Source organism: Erpetoichthys calabaricus, chromosome 16, assembly GCF_900747795.2.
Source record: "Erpetoichthys calabaricus chromosome 16, fErpCal1.3, whole genome shotgun sequence".
Lineage (NCBI taxonomy): Eukaryota > Metazoa > Chordata > Cladistia > Polypteriformes > Polypteridae > Erpetoichthys > Erpetoichthys calabaricus.
The window spans coordinates 59,073,741-59,093,079 of NC_041409.2; the positions used below are offsets into that span (position 1 = coordinate 59,073,741).

Here is a 19,339-nt window from a genome sequence, read left to right on the forward strand (position 1 = left end):
CTCAGTGCATTGCAAGCAGAGGATTTAATCAGGCAGAAATGACACAACGTAAAGTACATGCGTGGCTGCTCTCTTCAAAACTCCTGAGCTCTGTGTGTGGAGAACTCAGGGGAACAGCAATTCTAAAGCTACAATTAAAGGCAAGAAATCTAAATCACACACTCTGTATATACAGTATGTGTATACCTACAGTATATACTCTAAATTATATATATATATATATTATATATATATATATATATATGTGCACAAATATACATGTAGACATGTGCAGTAGCACACACATACATATATAACCTTCTTTCCTTTCAGTGTGGAAATAACCTGTAAACATTATCTCCATATTTTGCAGCTGTAGTACACATGTATACATACAGATAGATGTGCATATTAAAATATATACTGCTAAATACATATTTATATATTAATTTCGTCCTACTCTTAACTCAGCAGAGCAGTTCTGTATTTCTCAAAAAAATAAATAAATGATTTGCGCTCAGCACAAGGGATTCAGGAGGCGAGGCTCATGAAATCAACCTCAAATCCGACCCTGAATGCTTCAAAATACATGTCATTTAATAAACTTTTTTTTTCAGTTTCTCTTTAAATCTAATTCCATAATACAGTATAGAGCTATAAATCATTTTCATTTGCATGCAGTCAACTGCATAATGTACAAGCAAACTATTTTCAATAATTTTCTTTGGCAAGACCAGAATCCAGCTGGACATGCAACAAAAATATGTACAGAAGTCCATGACAATAGGTACAGAATATAAATGAATAGATAAATAAATTTTCAATTCAAAATGGTACATCATCCTTTTCAGAGTCGGGACTCACAGGTCTTGAGACGGTGAAAATATCCTGACATTTTATTTTGGCTTTTGGCGTTGTAGTCTGGGGCTGCGCTCTTTTGTCGCAGAGTAATTTTAAAATTTCGGCCACCTGCGTCTCCAGGGTGGCCATTCTGTTGCTAAGCGACTGAATGTCTTCTTTCAGTTCTAACTTGACTTCCTGTAAGGTAGTCTGCAAGGCCTGCTCGGGGATGGGGTAGAAAGGGTGTCGGACTTCAATCTGAACAGGGCTGTGCTCCAATGGGCTGCGCACCTCCCCTGCTTTGTCAATCCGTAGGTCACTTTTTGTAATTCCACTGTCACATGAGTCTGTTTTTCTCAGAGGATTCTTTTTGGATCCACCATTGGACTCCTGGCTCTTCGGCTCATCTGACAGCAGCTCCATGGATTCTGCTTTGGTTACATTGTTCCAGTCTTCCCTCTTTTCCTCTTTTGGTGCTGGATATGGGTCTTGCATGCCCATGTTGTTTTTTAGTCGCATCCATCCTCTATTATTTGCTGGCTTTATTCTCATGGGGCTATTGACTCGCAAGCATTTTTGCTCACTGCCACAGTTTGGCTTTAGCTCCATGATATCCCGGTTATTCTGTTTGGGAGTCTCACTTGTTTTTACGTAGACTAGAGAGTTTTGGATGGGTGTGATCTGGGAAACTGTCACCACACTAGAGCCAGTGGTTGATGCTCCGTTTTGCATTGCATGGTTCTCCACCTGAAGTTGATTTTTTTCAAAGTCATGGTGAGAAGGACCTTGATTCCGCATTTCTTTCTGCTGCTTGAATTTCTGGAAAAGCTTTCTGACTGGGTGGTCCACTGGAATACTGAGGGTCACCTCATTTTTCTGCCTCTGACGTTCCTCCTCTTCTTTTTTAACATCACTTATCTTCCTGAATATTATCTGGCGAAACAAAACACAGAAAAAAACAAAATTAGTAACATTACTTACATACTGTGCCCTGAATGAAAGATCTATGACACTGAAGATGGAGGACTCAACATTTTTTCATCTTTGGAAAAGCTTTCAAAATAGATATATAAACAAACAGCACAACCAGCCAGCTTACTCAAATGGACAAACTACTGTCATTCAAAATATATTAAGGTGGGAAACTGAGATAACTTAGCCTTAAGCTAACCATACAAGGTCTAAATGATTTCTCCTCAGCTGTAGATGTTTTCATGTGACATCAGCAAATAAAGACCAGAAACCACAGGATGTGAAATTTTACATGCAGCACAGCCATTTGCACCCTCTCTGTCATGAAGCCAAGCTGCCTCATCTACTGATTTCCACTTCTGAAGGTTTGTAGTCCAATTTGAAACCAGGAGGTCCATCATATCCATCAACAGCTTGGCCACAGATTCACCATTATTTTTATTTTGGTGTCTTATATAACAGCTCAGAGCCGCTGAGCTGGAATTTCAAGTGCTTCTTAAGCAATACTTTTGAGTTTGTGTTGCATTTCAGCTATGGACTAAAGACTGGACATCCTAATGCACCACTGGTCAGAGTCACAACATGAATGACAATCATTGTGGTTCGCTGCAAGAGCACTGTACTAGGTTACTGGTGATGAATTGTTTAGTACTTCAGCCCCTCTCTTGAGGCTGGCCCAGAGCCAGTTCAAGACCACCACAAGCCCCTGGGCATCGAAGCTCAAAAGACCAACCAGCCGCCCCATTATGAACATCCCATATGTCAATAATTAAATCAGATAAAGGGATTGACATAGGAAAACAAATAATCCAAAACTTTATATCAAGTCAACTTCACCTTTATTTTTTGCTCATTTGCGCATTACAATGACTAACAAATGAAATGATGAGTGCAATATCACATCTGTAGGAAATGACGTCTTATAGCACGGTTAACAAACTTCAACAAACTTAAACATATTTAAAATACCAATGTCAGTTTATGGTAAAAAAGTAATATTTAACCGTATGGTTTAGGCATGCATATTTGTACCAAATAAAATAAAAGACCATATAGAAAATCCATTGTTCAGGTTCTGTGTTGTTTAGTGCATCTTGTCTCCTGCAGTGGACTTGTTCTTCTGCATTGTTCTTCACGCCTATGTCGGTGTTACTGGACTCTGCAGAATCTGATTACACTTCCAAACGGCTAGAAGCATTAATATTAGCCTTTCCACACTATCTGTAAGCTAATTTGCCTTTGTCTCACAATAAGCATTTACATCTTGACTAAATAAACATTTTTAGCTTTTTTTTTTAAATCTGCCAATGTCAGCTATAGCTTACAATAAACCCATGTCTTTTGCTTCTCTCTTCTTTTATTTTTTCTTTTCGCTGCACCACCGAGCTCTTGTTCTGAATTACCATCCATTTGACTTCTTCTCTTATTGGCAGCACCATAGCACATCAAAATGTATGGTACAATCTCTTAAAAGTGACCTAAGAGACTCCTGTTCCAATTGTGCCAATCTGGACTCATTTTTCTTTGAAAAACATTTTTATTCAGGTCTGACTGGATAGATTTATAATCATGAGGATCACAGAGGGCTAGGAATGTGTGTTGGATAGCCAATTACTGTGCATGCCTGTACAGTTGGTGCATATGCTAAAGCCCCTTTTCATGCAGGGCCCATGGGTGCGCATTCAGGTCCCACTGATGGTAGATATGGCCCTGGACTCACCACAAACCTGGGGCTTCCAAGTCATTAAGAAGCATCTTGTCCAGCTGAAGGTGAATTCCCACTTGACCCCTGCGAACAAATGGGCTTTTAACTTCTAAACTGCAGCCGAGAAGCTATCATTGAAACAACAGCAGGCTCTCACAGCTTAACTTCCACTCTTACAATTATTGCTGTAAGTATAAGTAATGACACACAAGTGATGTTACTCAAAATACACTTATTAAGCAGATCTTGTACTGGGAGGTGCCATCTGACAAAAGTTGGGCATATTTTAAATGAACAAATATGGTCTGGTCAAGGGCGGCACAGTGGCGTAGTGGGTAGCGCTGCTGCCTCGCAGTTGGGAGATCTGGGGACCTGGGTTCACTTCCCGGGTCCTCCCTGCGTGGAGTTTGCATGTTCTCCCCGTGTCTGCGTGGGTTTCCTCCGGGCGCTCCGGTTTCCTCCCACAGTCCAAAGACATGCAGGTTAGGTGGATTGGCGATTCTAAATTGGTCCTAGTATGTGCTTGGTGTGTGGGTGTGTTTGTGTGTGTCCTGCGGTGGGTTGGCACCCTGCCCAGGATTGGTTCCCTGCCTTGTGCCCTGTGTTGGCTGGGATTGGCTCCAGCAGACCCCCGTGACCCTGTGTTCGGATTCAGCGGGTTGGAAAATGGATGGATGGGTCTGGTCAAAAAAAAAGAAAAAAAAGTGACTCTGATCCTGTCGGTTTTCTGTGCGGGTAGAGCATAGCTTTGGATGGATTGGTCTCCTGCTGAGGATGCCATTCCAGTTGGGTTCTGTCTTCTGTAAAAGACCCGGAGAAAGCTGTAAACCAGAGTTGTACAAGGATTGAAAACCAGTAAAAAAAACTCTTTTGTCACAAAAAGGGCAAAACAAGAATCATATTTGTGACTTCAGAAAAATAAGTCTTAAATCAGAAAAGCACTAAACTATGATTGAGAGTACTTGTAAAAGGTTTATCCAATCTCAGATACAACGTAAAGGACACACTGATATTCACATGGTCGCATCAATGACATCACACATACAGCAACTGGAGAGAATTGTGGAATTTGTTATCATCAATGCTGTTGTCGGAATAAGAAGACATCCAAAAGAAAAACAAAACGGTGTTGTGATATGATGGTAAAAATCGACAACCTTCATGGGAAGACTGAATGAATTACTTGCGAATAAAAAACCCATAAATGGTGTGTAAATTGGCCCAAACATTTTAAGGAGGCACTAGACAAATAAAGAAAGACAATACAAGTTGGTTCATTCATAATAAGCTGGGCCTCCAGTCCAAACGAATGTGGCTTTTTCTCTCTGTGATGTGTTTTACAGTTAGGTCCATAAATATTTGGACAGAGACAACTTTTTTCTAATTTTGGTTCTGTACATTACCACAATGAATTTTAAATGAAACAACTCAGATGTAGTTGAAGTGCAGACTTTCAGCTTTAATTCAGTGGGGTGAACAAAACGATTGCATAAAAATGTGAGGCAACTAAAGCATTTTTTAACACAATCCCTTCATTTCAGGGGCTCAAAAGTAATTGGACAATTGACTCAAAGGCTATTTCATGGGCAGATGTGGGCAAGTCCGTCGTTATGTCATTATCAATTAAGCAGATAAAAGGCCTGGAGTTGATTTGAGGTGTGGTGCTTGCATGTGGAAGATTTTGCTGTGAACAGACAACATGCGGTCAAAGGAGCTCTCCATGCAGGTGAAAGAAGCAATCCTTCAGCTGCAAAAACAGAAAAAACCCATCTGAGAAATTGCTACAATATCACGAGTGGCAAAATCAACAGTTTGGTACATCCTGAGAAAGAAAGCAAGCACTGGTGAACTCAGCAATGCAAAAAGACCTGGGGCCTCATGCATAACGCCGTGCGTAGAATTCGCACTATAACATGACGTAAGCACAAAAGCCGAAATGTGCTTACGCACAGAAAAATCCAGATGCAGGAATCTGTGCGTTCGCCAACTTCCGCGTTCTTCCGCTACATAAATCCCGCTTAGCGTGGAAATAAACGCACGTGCACACGCTTGCTGTCCCGCCCCAACTCCTCCCAGAATTATGCCTCTTTGAATATGCAAATCAATATAAATAGCCCTTAAGCCCAGCGTTCTGTGAAAAGGCAATAGCAAAAGTATGAGGAAAAATAGAAGAATTTCAGCGAACACCAAATGGAGGCAAAGAAAAACGTACTATTTGTTGGTTTAAACAGTTATATAAGCAACAAAAGGAAGTTGATCGAGTGACATAGCATGTCGGAGAAACTCGAAAGCTCAAGTTCACAAAGTCGCACAGTGCCCGAAATAAAAAAGTTGTCACATATCAAAGTCGGCATGAAAAGACGGTGTCATATGAAAGCTTATTAGGGTACAGTGAAAAAAAAGGCACACAGTGTGAAAAAACCACGAAATGTCAACTTTAATCTCGAAATTTCCACTTTAATCACGTAGTTTATTTTTTCATTAAAGTAGACCATCATAAACTTCATCTTAAAATCGTTTAATTTACTAGTTTCTCAAATCCCATCGTAACTAAAGTAGCACGTTAAATGCTTTGTTGTGTATTTGATCTTCTATGTGCTCTATGTGCCTGAATCACTACGTGCTCTTCCTCCGACAGGACACAGAATCCATTACGTTCGTAATATTACAGCTCTCTGAGTAATTAAAATACTGAGAAGTATACGTGATATCATTTTCATGATGATATGAGTTAAAGCATGTTATTAAACATGGGAACACGGTGGCGCAGTGATTGTTCATGTCTTACAGCAAGATGCTTGCTACATCATGCGCGACCTTCAATGAAATGCTTTATTACAGAAGTACTGTCTTTTTCAAACGTACTAACCCCCAATTCCTGTCCTTATTTTTCTTTCTCCAAATACCCAATCGCCACACAATCAGCTCTGTAATAGACGTTAAGCCATCTGTAAGCTTAGAACACAGATTCTTCAAAACTTTTAAGCAACATCGAAATACCTTCGTAATGTTTAGTTATTCTATCCATCTATCCTTCCAGTGTCGCGCCAGCCACAGCATGAAAACAGAGCGAGGCAGGAACAATCAGTGAGCGAAGCTCAAGCTCGCTAGCGCTGTGGCACAGTGTAGTTAAAGTTAAAGTTTTATCTGTATAATATAATCAACATATTTTGCTGCATTTCATCTTAAACATGATATTGTCATCATATGTAAATACGCGCTTAATAAAGTGGCTCAGGATGTGCAATATTATAACTGTATCACAAGTACAATTACCTCACGGTAACTTGCAAGTACAAACAGTTCTACAAGGAGCACTTGAGCCACTGTTCCGGATGTGGATCTAAGAAAGTGTAACCACACAGGAACAGTAGCACTGGTTTGACGCTGGGTGCCGCCAGTCTGCAAAACCTAACGGAGAACGACAGGGTATGAGGTACCGTGGAAAAGTGCGTGGCTTTACGCCAAGTGTAGGTTTTATACATCATGATTTGATCATGGAAACGTTCTTACACAACATTTCTGTGCGTATGCACCGTTTATACATGAGGCCCCTGGACGTCCATGGAAGACAACAGTGGTGGATGATCGCAGAATCATTTCCATGGTGAAGAGAAACCCCTTCACAACAGCCAACCAAGTGAACAACACTCTCCAGGGGTTAGGCGTATCGATATCCAAGTCTACCTTTAAGAGAAGACTGCATGAACGTAAATTCAGAGGGTGCACTGCAAGGTGCAAGCCACTCATAAGCCTCAAGAATAGAAAGGCTAGATTGGACTTTGCTAAAGAACATCTAAAAAAGCCAGCACAGTTCTGGAAAAACATTTCTTGAACAGATGAAACCGAGATCAACCTCTACCAGAATGATGGCAAGAAAAAAGTATGGAGAAGGTGTGGAACAGCTCATTATCCAAAGCATACCACATCATCTGTAAAACATGGTGGAGGCAGTGTGATGGCTTGGGCGTGCATGGCTGCCAGTGGCACTGGGACACTAGTGTTTATTGATGATGTGACACAGGACAGAAGCAGCCGAATGAATTCTGAGGTGTTCAGAGACATACTGTCTGCTCAAATCCAGCTAAATGCAGTCAAATTGATTGGGCGGCGTTTCATGATACAGATGGACAATGACCCAAAACATACAGCCAAAGCAACCCAAGAGTTTATTAAAGCAAAGAAGTGGAAAATTCTTGAATGGCCAAGTCAGTCACCTGATCTTAACCCAATTGAACATGCGTTTCACTTGTTGAAGACTAAACTTCTGACAGAAGGGCCCACAAACAAACAGCAACTGAAAGCCGCTGCAGTAAAGGCCTGGCAGAGCATTAAAAAGGAGGAAACCCAGCATCTGGTAATGTCCATGAGTTCAAGACTTCAGGCTGTCATTGCCAGCAAAGGGTTTTCAACCAGGTATTAGAAATGAACATTTTATTTCCAATTATTTAATTTGTCCAATTACTTGTGAGCCCCTGAAATGAAGGGATTGTGTTAAAAAAATGCTTTAGTTGCCTCACATTTTTATGCAATCGTTTTGTACACCCCATTGAATTAAAGCTGAAAGTCTGCACTTCAACTGCATCTGAGTTGTTTCATTTAAAATTCATTGTGGTAATGTACAGAACCAAAATTAGAAAAAGTTGTCTCTGTCCAAATATTTATGGACAAAAAGGGCCATAGGTAGGTTACTTGTAGGTTACTTGGTGGCACCAAACTGGCCAAGTATGTTTGTGAGTGGGGATGGGGGTCCGTGTGTGTCCTGTGTTTGTTGGTGTCCCTTCCTGGGATGGCTTTGGTTTGATTAAGCTGATTTGATAAAGGATAACTGGACTAATGACAGTCTGATAAGTACAGAATTGTGGTGACTATCATTGTGCACCGAGTATTTTTTCTACAGACGTACAATGAAAGCTGTTAGGCCATTTACACACAATGGTTTTAGAGATTGCCTTCCCTTTACTTGCATGCAATTGACTTATTTTCACTCTGATGAAAATGCAAGAGTCCACCTCTGTGCTGGAATCCGTGCCTGACAGCACTGTTTGATCTTACTTGTTATCCACCTCCATTAGTGCTGTGTAGATCTAATTATGCTGCCTGGCGGCAGCAGCTAAGCCACAAAGATTTGAACCTATGCCTTTAGGCTTTCTGCTTCAGCTCTCAAACTACTAAGTTCAGCTGCTAGCACTTAATCCACACCACCTCTTCTTTTATTGTCTTGTGCTTACATATTTCATTAAAGAAATGGACCCTAAGATATCAAGGCCAATGTCAGTTATACTTGAGCTGCAAATTCACTAGCCAACTTAATTTCACAAATCACAGAGGGCCGTCCAGATAAAAAGAATTCCTTCCCATTCCATAAATTCTTTCTTGTTTCTCCAGGACAGCTTGATGGAACTTAATCATGCTTCTTGACATTTAGCAAATGGTATGGCTTTGACCGATGGTGCTCATCTAAACAAATTCTAGCATGAGACAGAGAGCCACCTCTCTGTGCAGGGATGCTCAATGAAGCCATAAAAATGGAATAAAGTCAGCCAAAACGACAGTGCTGAAGTCAGTGTGAACGGCAGCTGCCGAGATTAATTAACTAAAAGTAGCTATAAAGAGCTCAAGATAGATCACGCAGCAGGCCAGAAAGGATTTGACTTGCAGGCACCTCCTAAATAAGTTTATTTGCCTTCAGATGATTAATATTTTTAATTATCTGTCTTTTTTATTTGCTCATTATTTTTCCGCACTCTAGGTGCATAAAGATCACTGACACATCATTGGACGTATTTATCACTCACATCAGTGTCTCACTGTCAGTAGTAGACGTTTATTGTCATGGTTTAGCCAGGATGTTGTCCCTAGCTCAAGTCAAGTTCTTTAATTTAATATTTTTATTTATTTTGTCTTTTCTCTGTATATGTGTCATGTTGCGGCTTTTATTATATTGTGTTTATTTGTTAATTTGCCTTTTTGTATTACGTTAGTGTTATAATAAGTTTGTTTTGTTATAATATTAAGTTTAATGTCACTGTCTCTGTGCAGACATTTTCATGGATTCATTCACACATGCAGGCCAAGTATGGCACATAGGGGCTAGGCTGCATTTATAAACCACTAGTCTAGCAGTTTGGAGAATGAGACAACTGCAAGTAGGCATTGTGCTATTCCTGTATTTGGAGGTGGGGACGAGTCCTTTCCTTTCCTTGTTTGGAGACCAGAGAGGGCCTGCACGTGGAGCAGACAGTATATAAGGCTTGGACTGCTGCCAAGACACTTTGAAGCTGACGGTCGAATGACTAATATCGTCATTCGTCCTGAAAATCCTTCCTGCACAGCGGACGAAAGATGGCAGACTGCATAGATCAAGATCCCACCTTGATAGAGTTTGTCATAAGCTTCCCGTTCTGTAATGCCGCGTAAATCGTCAGTAAAGAGAGCTAAGGTATATCTTTTTCTCTTATGTGATTTGTACCGCCGTATCACTATGGGAGGGATATCGCCTTTTAATATCATATCTCTATATTTTTCGGTTATTTAAAACGCCGCAATTTCAAAAGAACACATTTCCAGAGAGCTAGTGCCTCCTAATGAAACAGTTAGTAATGGATGTTTTGATGTTTTTGTTTAAGTTATCCACCCTGCTTCCTTAAAATGGACATGAATGGAGCCCCAGCTGTTCAAAAGAAGAAGCTTCAGTTTGACCTTATGTCAACACTCAGATCACATCTTGCTTGTTTGTTTGCAAAAAAAAAAAAATGGTTTATTTTCACAAAATTTTACATGTAGGTTGTTATTGGTCCAATTTAAAATCTAGTCTCTTTGATGTTTCAAGAATTTCATCAGATTTCGGGACCAAAAAATACATCATTCCAAAACGACTGGATCTAAGTTCATGACATTTTGCATGCACATTACTTTCATTCAACTTAAAATGAAGACTTTAAGGCCTTTAAAAAGTTCCAGGAAATACAAAGAAGTAGCATTCATGGTTCCAACCCAGCAAGGATTAACAGCAGTTATAGAATCCACTCAAACACAAAAAGAAGAAAATGTCAACTCATGAGATAAGAGAAATTGAAAGAGAGGAAGTGTAGATGGTGGATGGGACAGTCAGTAATGACAAAATAGTGAACATTTAATAAACACACAGATATCTGTTTTCTTACCTGAACCCATCATATAAAAATACCTGGGAAACACCAGGTACTTTGGCTAGTCTGAAATAAAACAGCTGCTTTGATATCAAAAGTATATGTGTGCATCTAGGACACATCTCAGTGAAATGTGGTATCAGAGCAATAGTAAAATCAAAAATGAAGCAGTGACAACATTACTAACTCATGACACAAAAATGGAACTAAATAACAGAACAAAGGCTAAATCACGACTTACTCAAGCAAGTGAAACATCCTGCCTAAAAGAAAAAGACAAGAAAGCCTGTGCAGCTGCCTCGAGACAAGGAACTAAGGATTTCTGTTCTCTTGTTTGTTACTGTGGGCTTATTCGTGTTCTGTGTTGGAATGTATAGGAAAGATACCACACTGACAGTCGCTTTGCTTCTTAGCTTAAAAATCACTTCCGTTTTATTATATTTCAGTATGGACATACTCTATTATACTGACTAGCTAGAGGAAGTAATAGGAAAAAAAAAATCAATGATCGGGAGATACGTAGTAAAGGAAATAGTCAAATAAATATTTTGTCAATGCCAATAACACAATAAAATATTTGGGGTCAAAAAAACAAGAGCCAAACATTCATTAGCCAGAAATTTGAGAAAACATTTTTTAAGGCGTAACCCATCAAGTGATACCCCAGAACTGCCGAGGATGATCTTTAACCTGTCACCAGAATGAAATCACAAACAACAGCATTCCAGTAAATTCTGGGAAGGACTTCCATGGAGATAGTCATAAAAATAGCCTAAAATGATGACATCTATCACCATAACACGTAAACAAATTATGAACTTTTCAACAAAGCAAAATATAACAAAACAGACTTTAAATCCAGGTCCTGTGCGTACATAAACTTAATATTCAATTCATAATTAACTAGAAGTTTTATTAGGACCTGTATGAAAAATGTATAATTTCCAAAGATAACAATAACATAACCTAATTATTTTTCTATTTTTTTTAGAAAAAACAGGTTATTAGCCACTAAGGAATCTGGTTAACAGAGGTAGATTACTCTAGGAATAACCTATTATATGGCTATGTAAACCGGGTTGCTGTTAAGGATTTTGTAGTCTGTGCGTGTCTGTTGAACTCTGTCCCCCTGCTCATGTATTTGCTTCACGCATGCATTCAGTAGCCACGGGTAAAAGCAGCTACAAAATAACCTTCCTGAGGCAAATGTTTGGGTAATCACCTTATTCCTTCTCCTGGCTGAAATAATCTGTAGCAATATTTCAGAAATCACTAAATGCATGCTGAAGAGCTGTACATACTGTACAGGGCTAAACTCAGCAACACAGTCTCGAGAGTAGTAGGGTAACACGTTAAAAGTAACATGTATTACATAGTCCGATTAGTTATTATATTAACAAGTAGACTAATGCAACAGTTATCTTGTTGAAATAAAATACCCATGTTATTATTATTCCAGTAGCACTGGGTGTAAGGGAAGAAGCACATGTACCAGAGCGGTCCCTTCCAGGGCTCAGTCACACATCCATGGAGAAAAATATTTGCTGTGTGCAATCAAGCATCAGAAACATATAAATAAAGCATCAATTTGACTAAGCATATTTATAAACAACAAAAAATGATCACAGGCATCATGCTCTTTTCAAATTCAAGTATAACTCTTTTATGCACTGTTTAATGAAGCTGGAACATTGTGACAAAGTAGAAGTCCAGAAGTTTACCTACCATGTACACGTGGATTATTAAGAAACCAGGTTTCTACCTTAATTTGGGTTATTCACCTTAATCCAATTATGTGTGTGCAAGTAACCACGCTTAATGTGACAGGTGTTTGGACATAACTAAGCTGAACTAAGATAAGCTAAGGTAAGATTCCTTTATTTTCATTGCATAACACATATAATAAGATTCCAGTACACTACCTGAAACAATGCTCAAAAGTATACTTTTAATATTCTCACATATACAGCTCAATCATTACACAGTTGTCAACATCTGCAAAAAACACTGCTTGTTTTAAATATTGCACAAGTTAAAATAATAAATAAATAATGATGATCCATCCATCCATTTTCCAACCCGCTGAATCCGAACACAGGGTCACGGGGGTCTGCTGGAGCCAATCCCAGCCAACACAGGGCACGGAACCAATCCAGGGCAGGGTGCCAACCCACCGCAGGACGCACACAAACACACCCACACACCAAGCCCAATTTAGAATCGCCAATCCACCTGACCAGCATGTCTTTGGACTGTGGGAGGAAACCGGAGTGCCCGGAGGAAACCCACGCAGACACGGGGAGAACATGCAAACTCCACGCAGGGAGGACCCGGGAAGCGAACCCGGGTCCCCAGGTCTCCCAACTGCGAGGCAGCAGCGCTACCCACTGCGCCACCGTGATGAATATGATATTTCACAATTATGTCTTGTGACAGACGACCGGCTATGGACTCCGGTCGTCACCCCCAGGCCGCTAGGAGGAGCCCTCCGGACAGCATATTTGCGCCCCGAGTTCCAGCAGGGCCTCATGGACTTTGTAGTGTTTTGACACAGCCCTGCTGGATACCTTGGGGGCCGCCAGGAGTCGCTGTAGGGGGGCTAGTAAGCTCTTGTGTGCCCTATAACCCGGGAGTGCATCCCAGTCACGTGACTGGAAGAAGCGATGTGCTCCCGGGATGAAGAAAAGGACTTCGCCCTGACCCGGAAGGAAAACAGACTTGTGGGTTTGGCTTGGAGCCACTTCCGGGTCAGGGGCTTTAAAAGGACTCTGGGTGAGCCCAGACATTTGAGCTGAGCTGGGAGGTAGGGTGGCGACGTGTCTGGGAGTGGAGGAGTATTGTATTGAGAGAAGAGTTTATTGTGTATATGAGTGTGGTGGAAGGAGTGCTTTGTGCACAGTATAGTATTATAATAAAAAGTTATTATTATTATACATTCACCGGGTCTCAAGAGTGGTACCTGAGGGTTCGAGAGGTGGACTACACGCATATCTGCTACACTGGCGTAGTCGGCAGGAGTCTCTGGCCGTCTGGAGGCAGAGGATCTGCATTTAAAAATAAATTCGTTGTGGCAGAGAACCCTGAGAAGGTCCCGCTTGAAACCGCGGAGGTGCAAACACCCCCCATTACAGAGAAGGTGGTGACGCTGAGGAATCTCGCCTCGTACCTGGTCAAGATGGGGAAGAAGTCTGGAAAAAAGAAGGATAACACCGACTGGGTAAAAGACATGACCAACGACGAGTTGGCCTGGACTCGCCTGACTGGGTGTGCCGGCGACAGGGAGCTGGTAAAGGCTGAAGAAGCCCGAAGGGCGCAACAGCAGGAACGCAGCCAGCCAGGGGCCACGCCGAAAACCCTGAATAAAGTGGGGACACCGCTGACGAATCTGGAGGTATGTGCTGGGAAAAAGCCCGAAGTTTCGGGCTGTTATTCTTCCTATTTTGCAGAAACCTACCTCCAGAGAGAGCACGGCGCGTTAGATGCCTGTCGCATCCCTCCCCAAGATGGCTGCGGTACACAGAAGGCAGGCCAGGCTAGGAGTCGACAATCTACCAGCCCATTCGAGGACAACAACCACGTGACCTCGCGCGATGGAGTCTGGGATAGAGAAGGTCAACAGCGGTCCTTCGGTGAGGTCAGTCTTCCCCTGACGGTTCAGAGCTCCCTGAAAGGGAAGGGGGCGGCGAGCGAAGCAGCGCCACCATCAAATGAAGGTAAAAAGGGACGGGACGTGACTGTAGTGTCTGCTGGCAAAAGTAAAAAGGCAGACCGCATCCAGCCGCAGGAGGCTACCCGTTCCTCTAAAGACTCCATTTCCCAGGAGCCCTTGCGCTCATCAGCAGAGCACGTGCCAGGAGTGGACGTGCTCATTGGTTCCCGGTCGGTAGGTGACCAAAATACGGAAATGTATGTTCCTCCGGCCGAATTAACTGATTATATGATACGGGATCTCGAAGAGATACTCGAGCCCGTACTGGGTTTCTTTCAGGGGATCGAGGACCTGAGGAGACGGTTAGAGGAGCTGGGAGCCACGGTCGAAGCGCCGCTGAGAAAAGTACAGGAATACCTTCGGCGGTTAGGCCGTGAAGCCCCGGCCTCGATTAATGCGGCGGTGCAGGTAGGTGCCCTCTGTACCGTATATAATAAGGGGACGCAGTGTGAATCGGCACCGCGTTTAATAAGTTGCGGTTGCCAAAGCGCGGTGTGCCCGACAGTTGAGTGTGGCACCATGACGGAGGGGTCGGTAAATTGTCCGTTTGAACCGGAGCAGCGGTATCAGACGCTGCTCTGGACTAATGCGGACGTTATAAGCCCGACCCGCGTGGAAAAGGGGGTGCCGTTGGTTAATGAAGAGGCGGGGGAAGCACCGATCGTCCCGGGGCAGCTGAATAGTGCTGTTACCCGGAGCGATACGGTACTAATGACGCCGCCTCCGAATTTATATAGGACAACGGGCGTGCAAACAGCAAAGAGGCTCTCTCTCTTCCATAGAGAGCCTCACGTTGTGCACAAGCCCCAGAGAAAGCAGGAGATCCCCACACAGAAATGCGGGTCTCCTAACAGGGAAAAGACAAGGGCAAAGAGCAGCAAAGCGGCTGTTAACCCCTCCTTGGCGGAGGACAGGGTGGAGCTGACAGAATTCCCGAGGTGCTTCAGGTCTCGGGAAGAGAGGCCACCAGGAGGACGTCGGCGGTGCTATAACTGCCGGCAACCGGGCCACGTGTGGAGGAGTTGTCCCCAGAGGACAGGGGAGCGAAGAGATACCAGATACACCGTTCCCCCAAGGTTCGCTGGGGGATCTAGACAGCAGAACCACGGCCCGGATCTCGCGTTCTCCTGGAGGAAGACGTCCCTCACGGGAATCAACGCTCCGCCCCACTGGTCGTCGCTAAGGGGGAGGGACTGTGACAGACGACCGGCTATGGACTCCGGTCGTCACCCCCAGGCCGCTAGGAGGAGCCCTCCGGACAGCATATTTGCGCCCCGAGTTCCAGCAGGGCCTCATGGACTTTGTAGTGTTTTGACACAGCCCTGCTGGATACCTTGGGGGCCGCCAGGAGTCGCTGTAGGGGGGCTAGTAAGCTCTTGTGTGCCCTATAACCCGGGAGTGCATCCCAGTCACGTGACTGGAAGAAGCGATGTGCTCCCGGGATGAAGAAAAGGACTTCGCCCTGACCCGGAAGGAAAACAGACTTGTGGGTTTGGCTTGGAGCCACTTCCGGGTCAGGGGCTTTAAAAGGACTCTGGGTGAGCCCAGACATTTGAGCTGAGCTGGGAGGTAGGGTGGCGACGTGTCTGGGAGTGGAGGAGTATTGTATTGAGAGAAGAGTTTATTGTGTATATGAGTGTGGTGGAAGGAGTGTTTTGTGCACAGTATAGTATTATAATAAAAAGTTATTATTATTATACATTCACCGGGTCTCAAGAGTGGTACCTGAGGGTTCGAGAGGTGGACTACACGCATATCTGCTACAGTCTATAAGGTGTGATTTCAGTACAGAATTTAGCATAGTAGTCACTTTAGGGTAGGAACTGTTCATCAGTCTTGTGGTCTATGCTCTAATGGACCCATATCTCTTCTCTTCTCTCTTCTCTGAGGGAAGAAGTTCAAATAGTTTGTATACTGGGTGATACAAATCCTTTTTTGATGCTGGATGTCTCCCGCAGAGAGGTAAAAAGTAAGGTAAAGTAGGCAAAGGCCTGTTGGTAATTTTCACTGCCGTTTCTAGGATTCTCTGAAGAGCCTTTTTGTCAGCTGCTGAGCTGTTGCCGTACCACACGAGTATCCCATGTGTCAAGACACTCTCAATGGGACAAAGATAGAAAGACCCCAGAAGCTTTTGTGACAGATAAATCTTCCTGAGATTTCTCAGGAAGTAAAGTTGTTGTTGTGATTTTTAATCAGTGAGTTTATTTTTATTGGCCATGTGAGGCCTTCTAAGATGTAGTTACCCCAGAACCTAAAACTAGAGACTCTCCCCTCTCTATTGCTGATTATATACAGTAGCCGATGGTCATCCTGCTTTGTCCTGAAATCAATGATGAGTTCTTTTGATATTTTGGTGTTAAGTATCAAGTTATTCTCTATTTACCAGTTTGTCAGTCTCTGTACCTCCTCCCCATAGGCAGACTTGTCCCCATCATTGATCAGCACCACTATTGTTGTATTGTCTGCAAATTTAATAAGGATATTGCTGTTGTGGGCTGGTATACAGTCATACTGTATGTATACAGAAAGGGCTCAACACACAGCCTTGCGATGCCCCTATGCTGAGTGACAAAGTGGGGGAGTGCTGACAGGCTGTGGCCAGTTTGTTGTATAGTGATGTATACTGATTGTACAGATGCTGTATAGTGATGGAAAGAAGCCATACTGAACAAGCAGTCAAACAAGCTACACTGACCTGTGAACTGTGAAACAAGCCAAACAAGAGGTTGTTTGAGTAAGTGTTCATACAAGCTGCAATTTAACCTTGTGTTGAAATCTTTTATGATACTTTGCATGTTTAACTGAGAGTAGTGCAGAGGGCTAGGCAATGATTTAAACTTGTACTCCTTTGTACTTTGTTCCTTTTACTTCATTCTTTTGAAATCTCCATAAACACACTGCTAAACTCTGAATCTTTTAATGTCATTCTTTTAGAATCTTTATTTATCAGCCTGGGGTAAATAAAGATTAGCATGGACAATAGTCTATAAAAAAGAACATAGTTTTGTAATATAAACACTGCCCATGTGGGGAGAGGTCTTTAAGTTTGGGATGCATGCTGCACAGAAAAAAAAAGATCTTCATTAACACACAAGCAAGATTTCTGTAATCCTACCAAGATAGAAAATCACTGCAGAATGAAAAAGTATCATCCAGGCTTGACTCATCATCATCATCATCATCTATACCCTAAAACACAGTATTCTTTTAATAAGTCCTATTAAAACAGACTATTTCTTACTTTTTGCTTCTATTAGTTTTACTCTGTTTTATTAATTTTGCATTGTTGCAATAGTGAGTTTATATTGTTTGATTGGGCCAAAGTATTGCGTTAAGAGCACCTAGTTTGATGACTGTCATATTTCCACAGCAGTCAGAGGGTAGAGGGGACACCTTTTTAAAGACACAGCATGGTGAGTGAGCATCTGATTTGGTAAGTGGCACAGTGTTGAGTTACACTCAGGTCTGAAAACAAGCATTTGAACTGCTCATGCCAAGCTAATAAGGCTCTGTGTTTGAGGCAGCTGTCCAAGCATGGTGTCATTTTGTCTAAGGCAGCTGACCACTTGTGGGTAAAGCCACACACACAAAGTGCCATATATCAGCTATACGGAAGTTTAATTTTGCTTAAGGCAACTGTACATGCGCAGCTAATGCAACACACGTGGGGTGCAATAAAGCAAACATATTTACTATTCATACACACATGCAAAACATAGTTAGGTATAATTATGTGGCATAGGTGAAATGAAATAATGAACTGTGTGAAGAAAAACTTTAATATGTGTGTGAAATTTGCTCTTAACAAACTTCCCACCTTGCTTTCGTGTTCCTGTTGAACTCATTTTAAAGTAACAGCCTCGATTCACTATACTCATTGCATTCACAATTTTAAACACTTCAAGTATGTCACCTCTTAATCTGCTTTTGCTTATACTAAAAGGTTCAGTTCCTAGAATCTTTCCTCATAATTCATCCCCTGTAGCCCTGGAATCAGCCTAGTCGCTCTTCTCTGGACCTTTTCTAGCGCTGCTATGTCCTTTTTGTAGCTTGGAGACCAAAACTACACACAGTACTCCAGATGAGGCCTCATCAGTGTGTTATAAAGCTTTAGCACAATCTACTTTAACTTGTACGCCACACATCGTGCTATATAACCTTACAAAATGCTCGACTTCTTAATGACTAATATAGATAATGAAGAGCCCGCTATGACACTCAGGTCTTTCTCATATGGTGTATTTTATTTGGATATTCCAATCTAACCTTCTTACTTCCCACGTGTAATACTTTATATTTGAGTAAATTAAATTTCATCAGTCACAAATCCTCCCAGACCCTTATGCTATCTAAGTGCCTCTGTGATGATTCTGTTGATTTTAAATTATCTGCCATCCCACCTAGCATGGTTATAAACTTCAAATTTAACCACAAAGTTTGTTTATATTTCTATTCAGATCATATATACTGTGACAGATTGAGGTCGCTGTCGTCCTCTTGAACCCTCGGACAATACGCCAATTCGAACTATAACGTGCACAAAGCACCCTCCTCTCCACAATACTCATAAATTACTCAATACACTAATCAATACAATAATCAATCCTCCACACTCCCAGACACTTTGCCACCCTTCCTTCCAGCTCAGCTTAGTGTACTGGTTTCCCAGAGTCCTTTATATAGTCCATGACCTGGAAGCGTTTCTCTCTTTTGTCCATGTGATCATGAACACTTCCGGGTCGGATAAAAAGCTCCTTTCTTCAACCCGGAAGCACGTCGTTTCTTCTTGTCATATGATCCTGACGCACTTCCGGGTTATAGGGCACGTAAGAGTCCGACAGCCCCCTTACAGCAACTCCTGGTGGTCCCCATGGTACCCAGCAGGGCTGTGCATATAAACTACAAAGTCCATGAGGCCCTGCTGGAATTCGGGGAACGTCCATGTTGTCGTGAGGGCTCCACCTGGTGGCCTGGGGGTGAGGA

General features: G+C 42.3%; 1 protein-coding gene across 1 annotated transcript in view; it reads right to left on the minus strand.

Annotated features, from left to right (window-relative positions):
• Positions 1 to 454: 454 nt before the first annotated feature.
• kcnh5b (potassium voltage-gated channel, subfamily H (eag-related), member 5b) overlaps positions 455 to 19,339 on the minus strand; it is a 380,353-nt gene continuing 361,468 nt past the window's right edge. Inside the window, exon 11 of the mRNA XM_028821982.2 lies at positions 455 to 1,752. Within this exon, the coding sequence (XP_028677815.1) occupies positions 805 to 1,752 (948 nt within the window). The 3' untranslated portion in view covers positions 455 to 804. The remainder of the gene's footprint in view (positions 1,753 to 19,339) is intronic.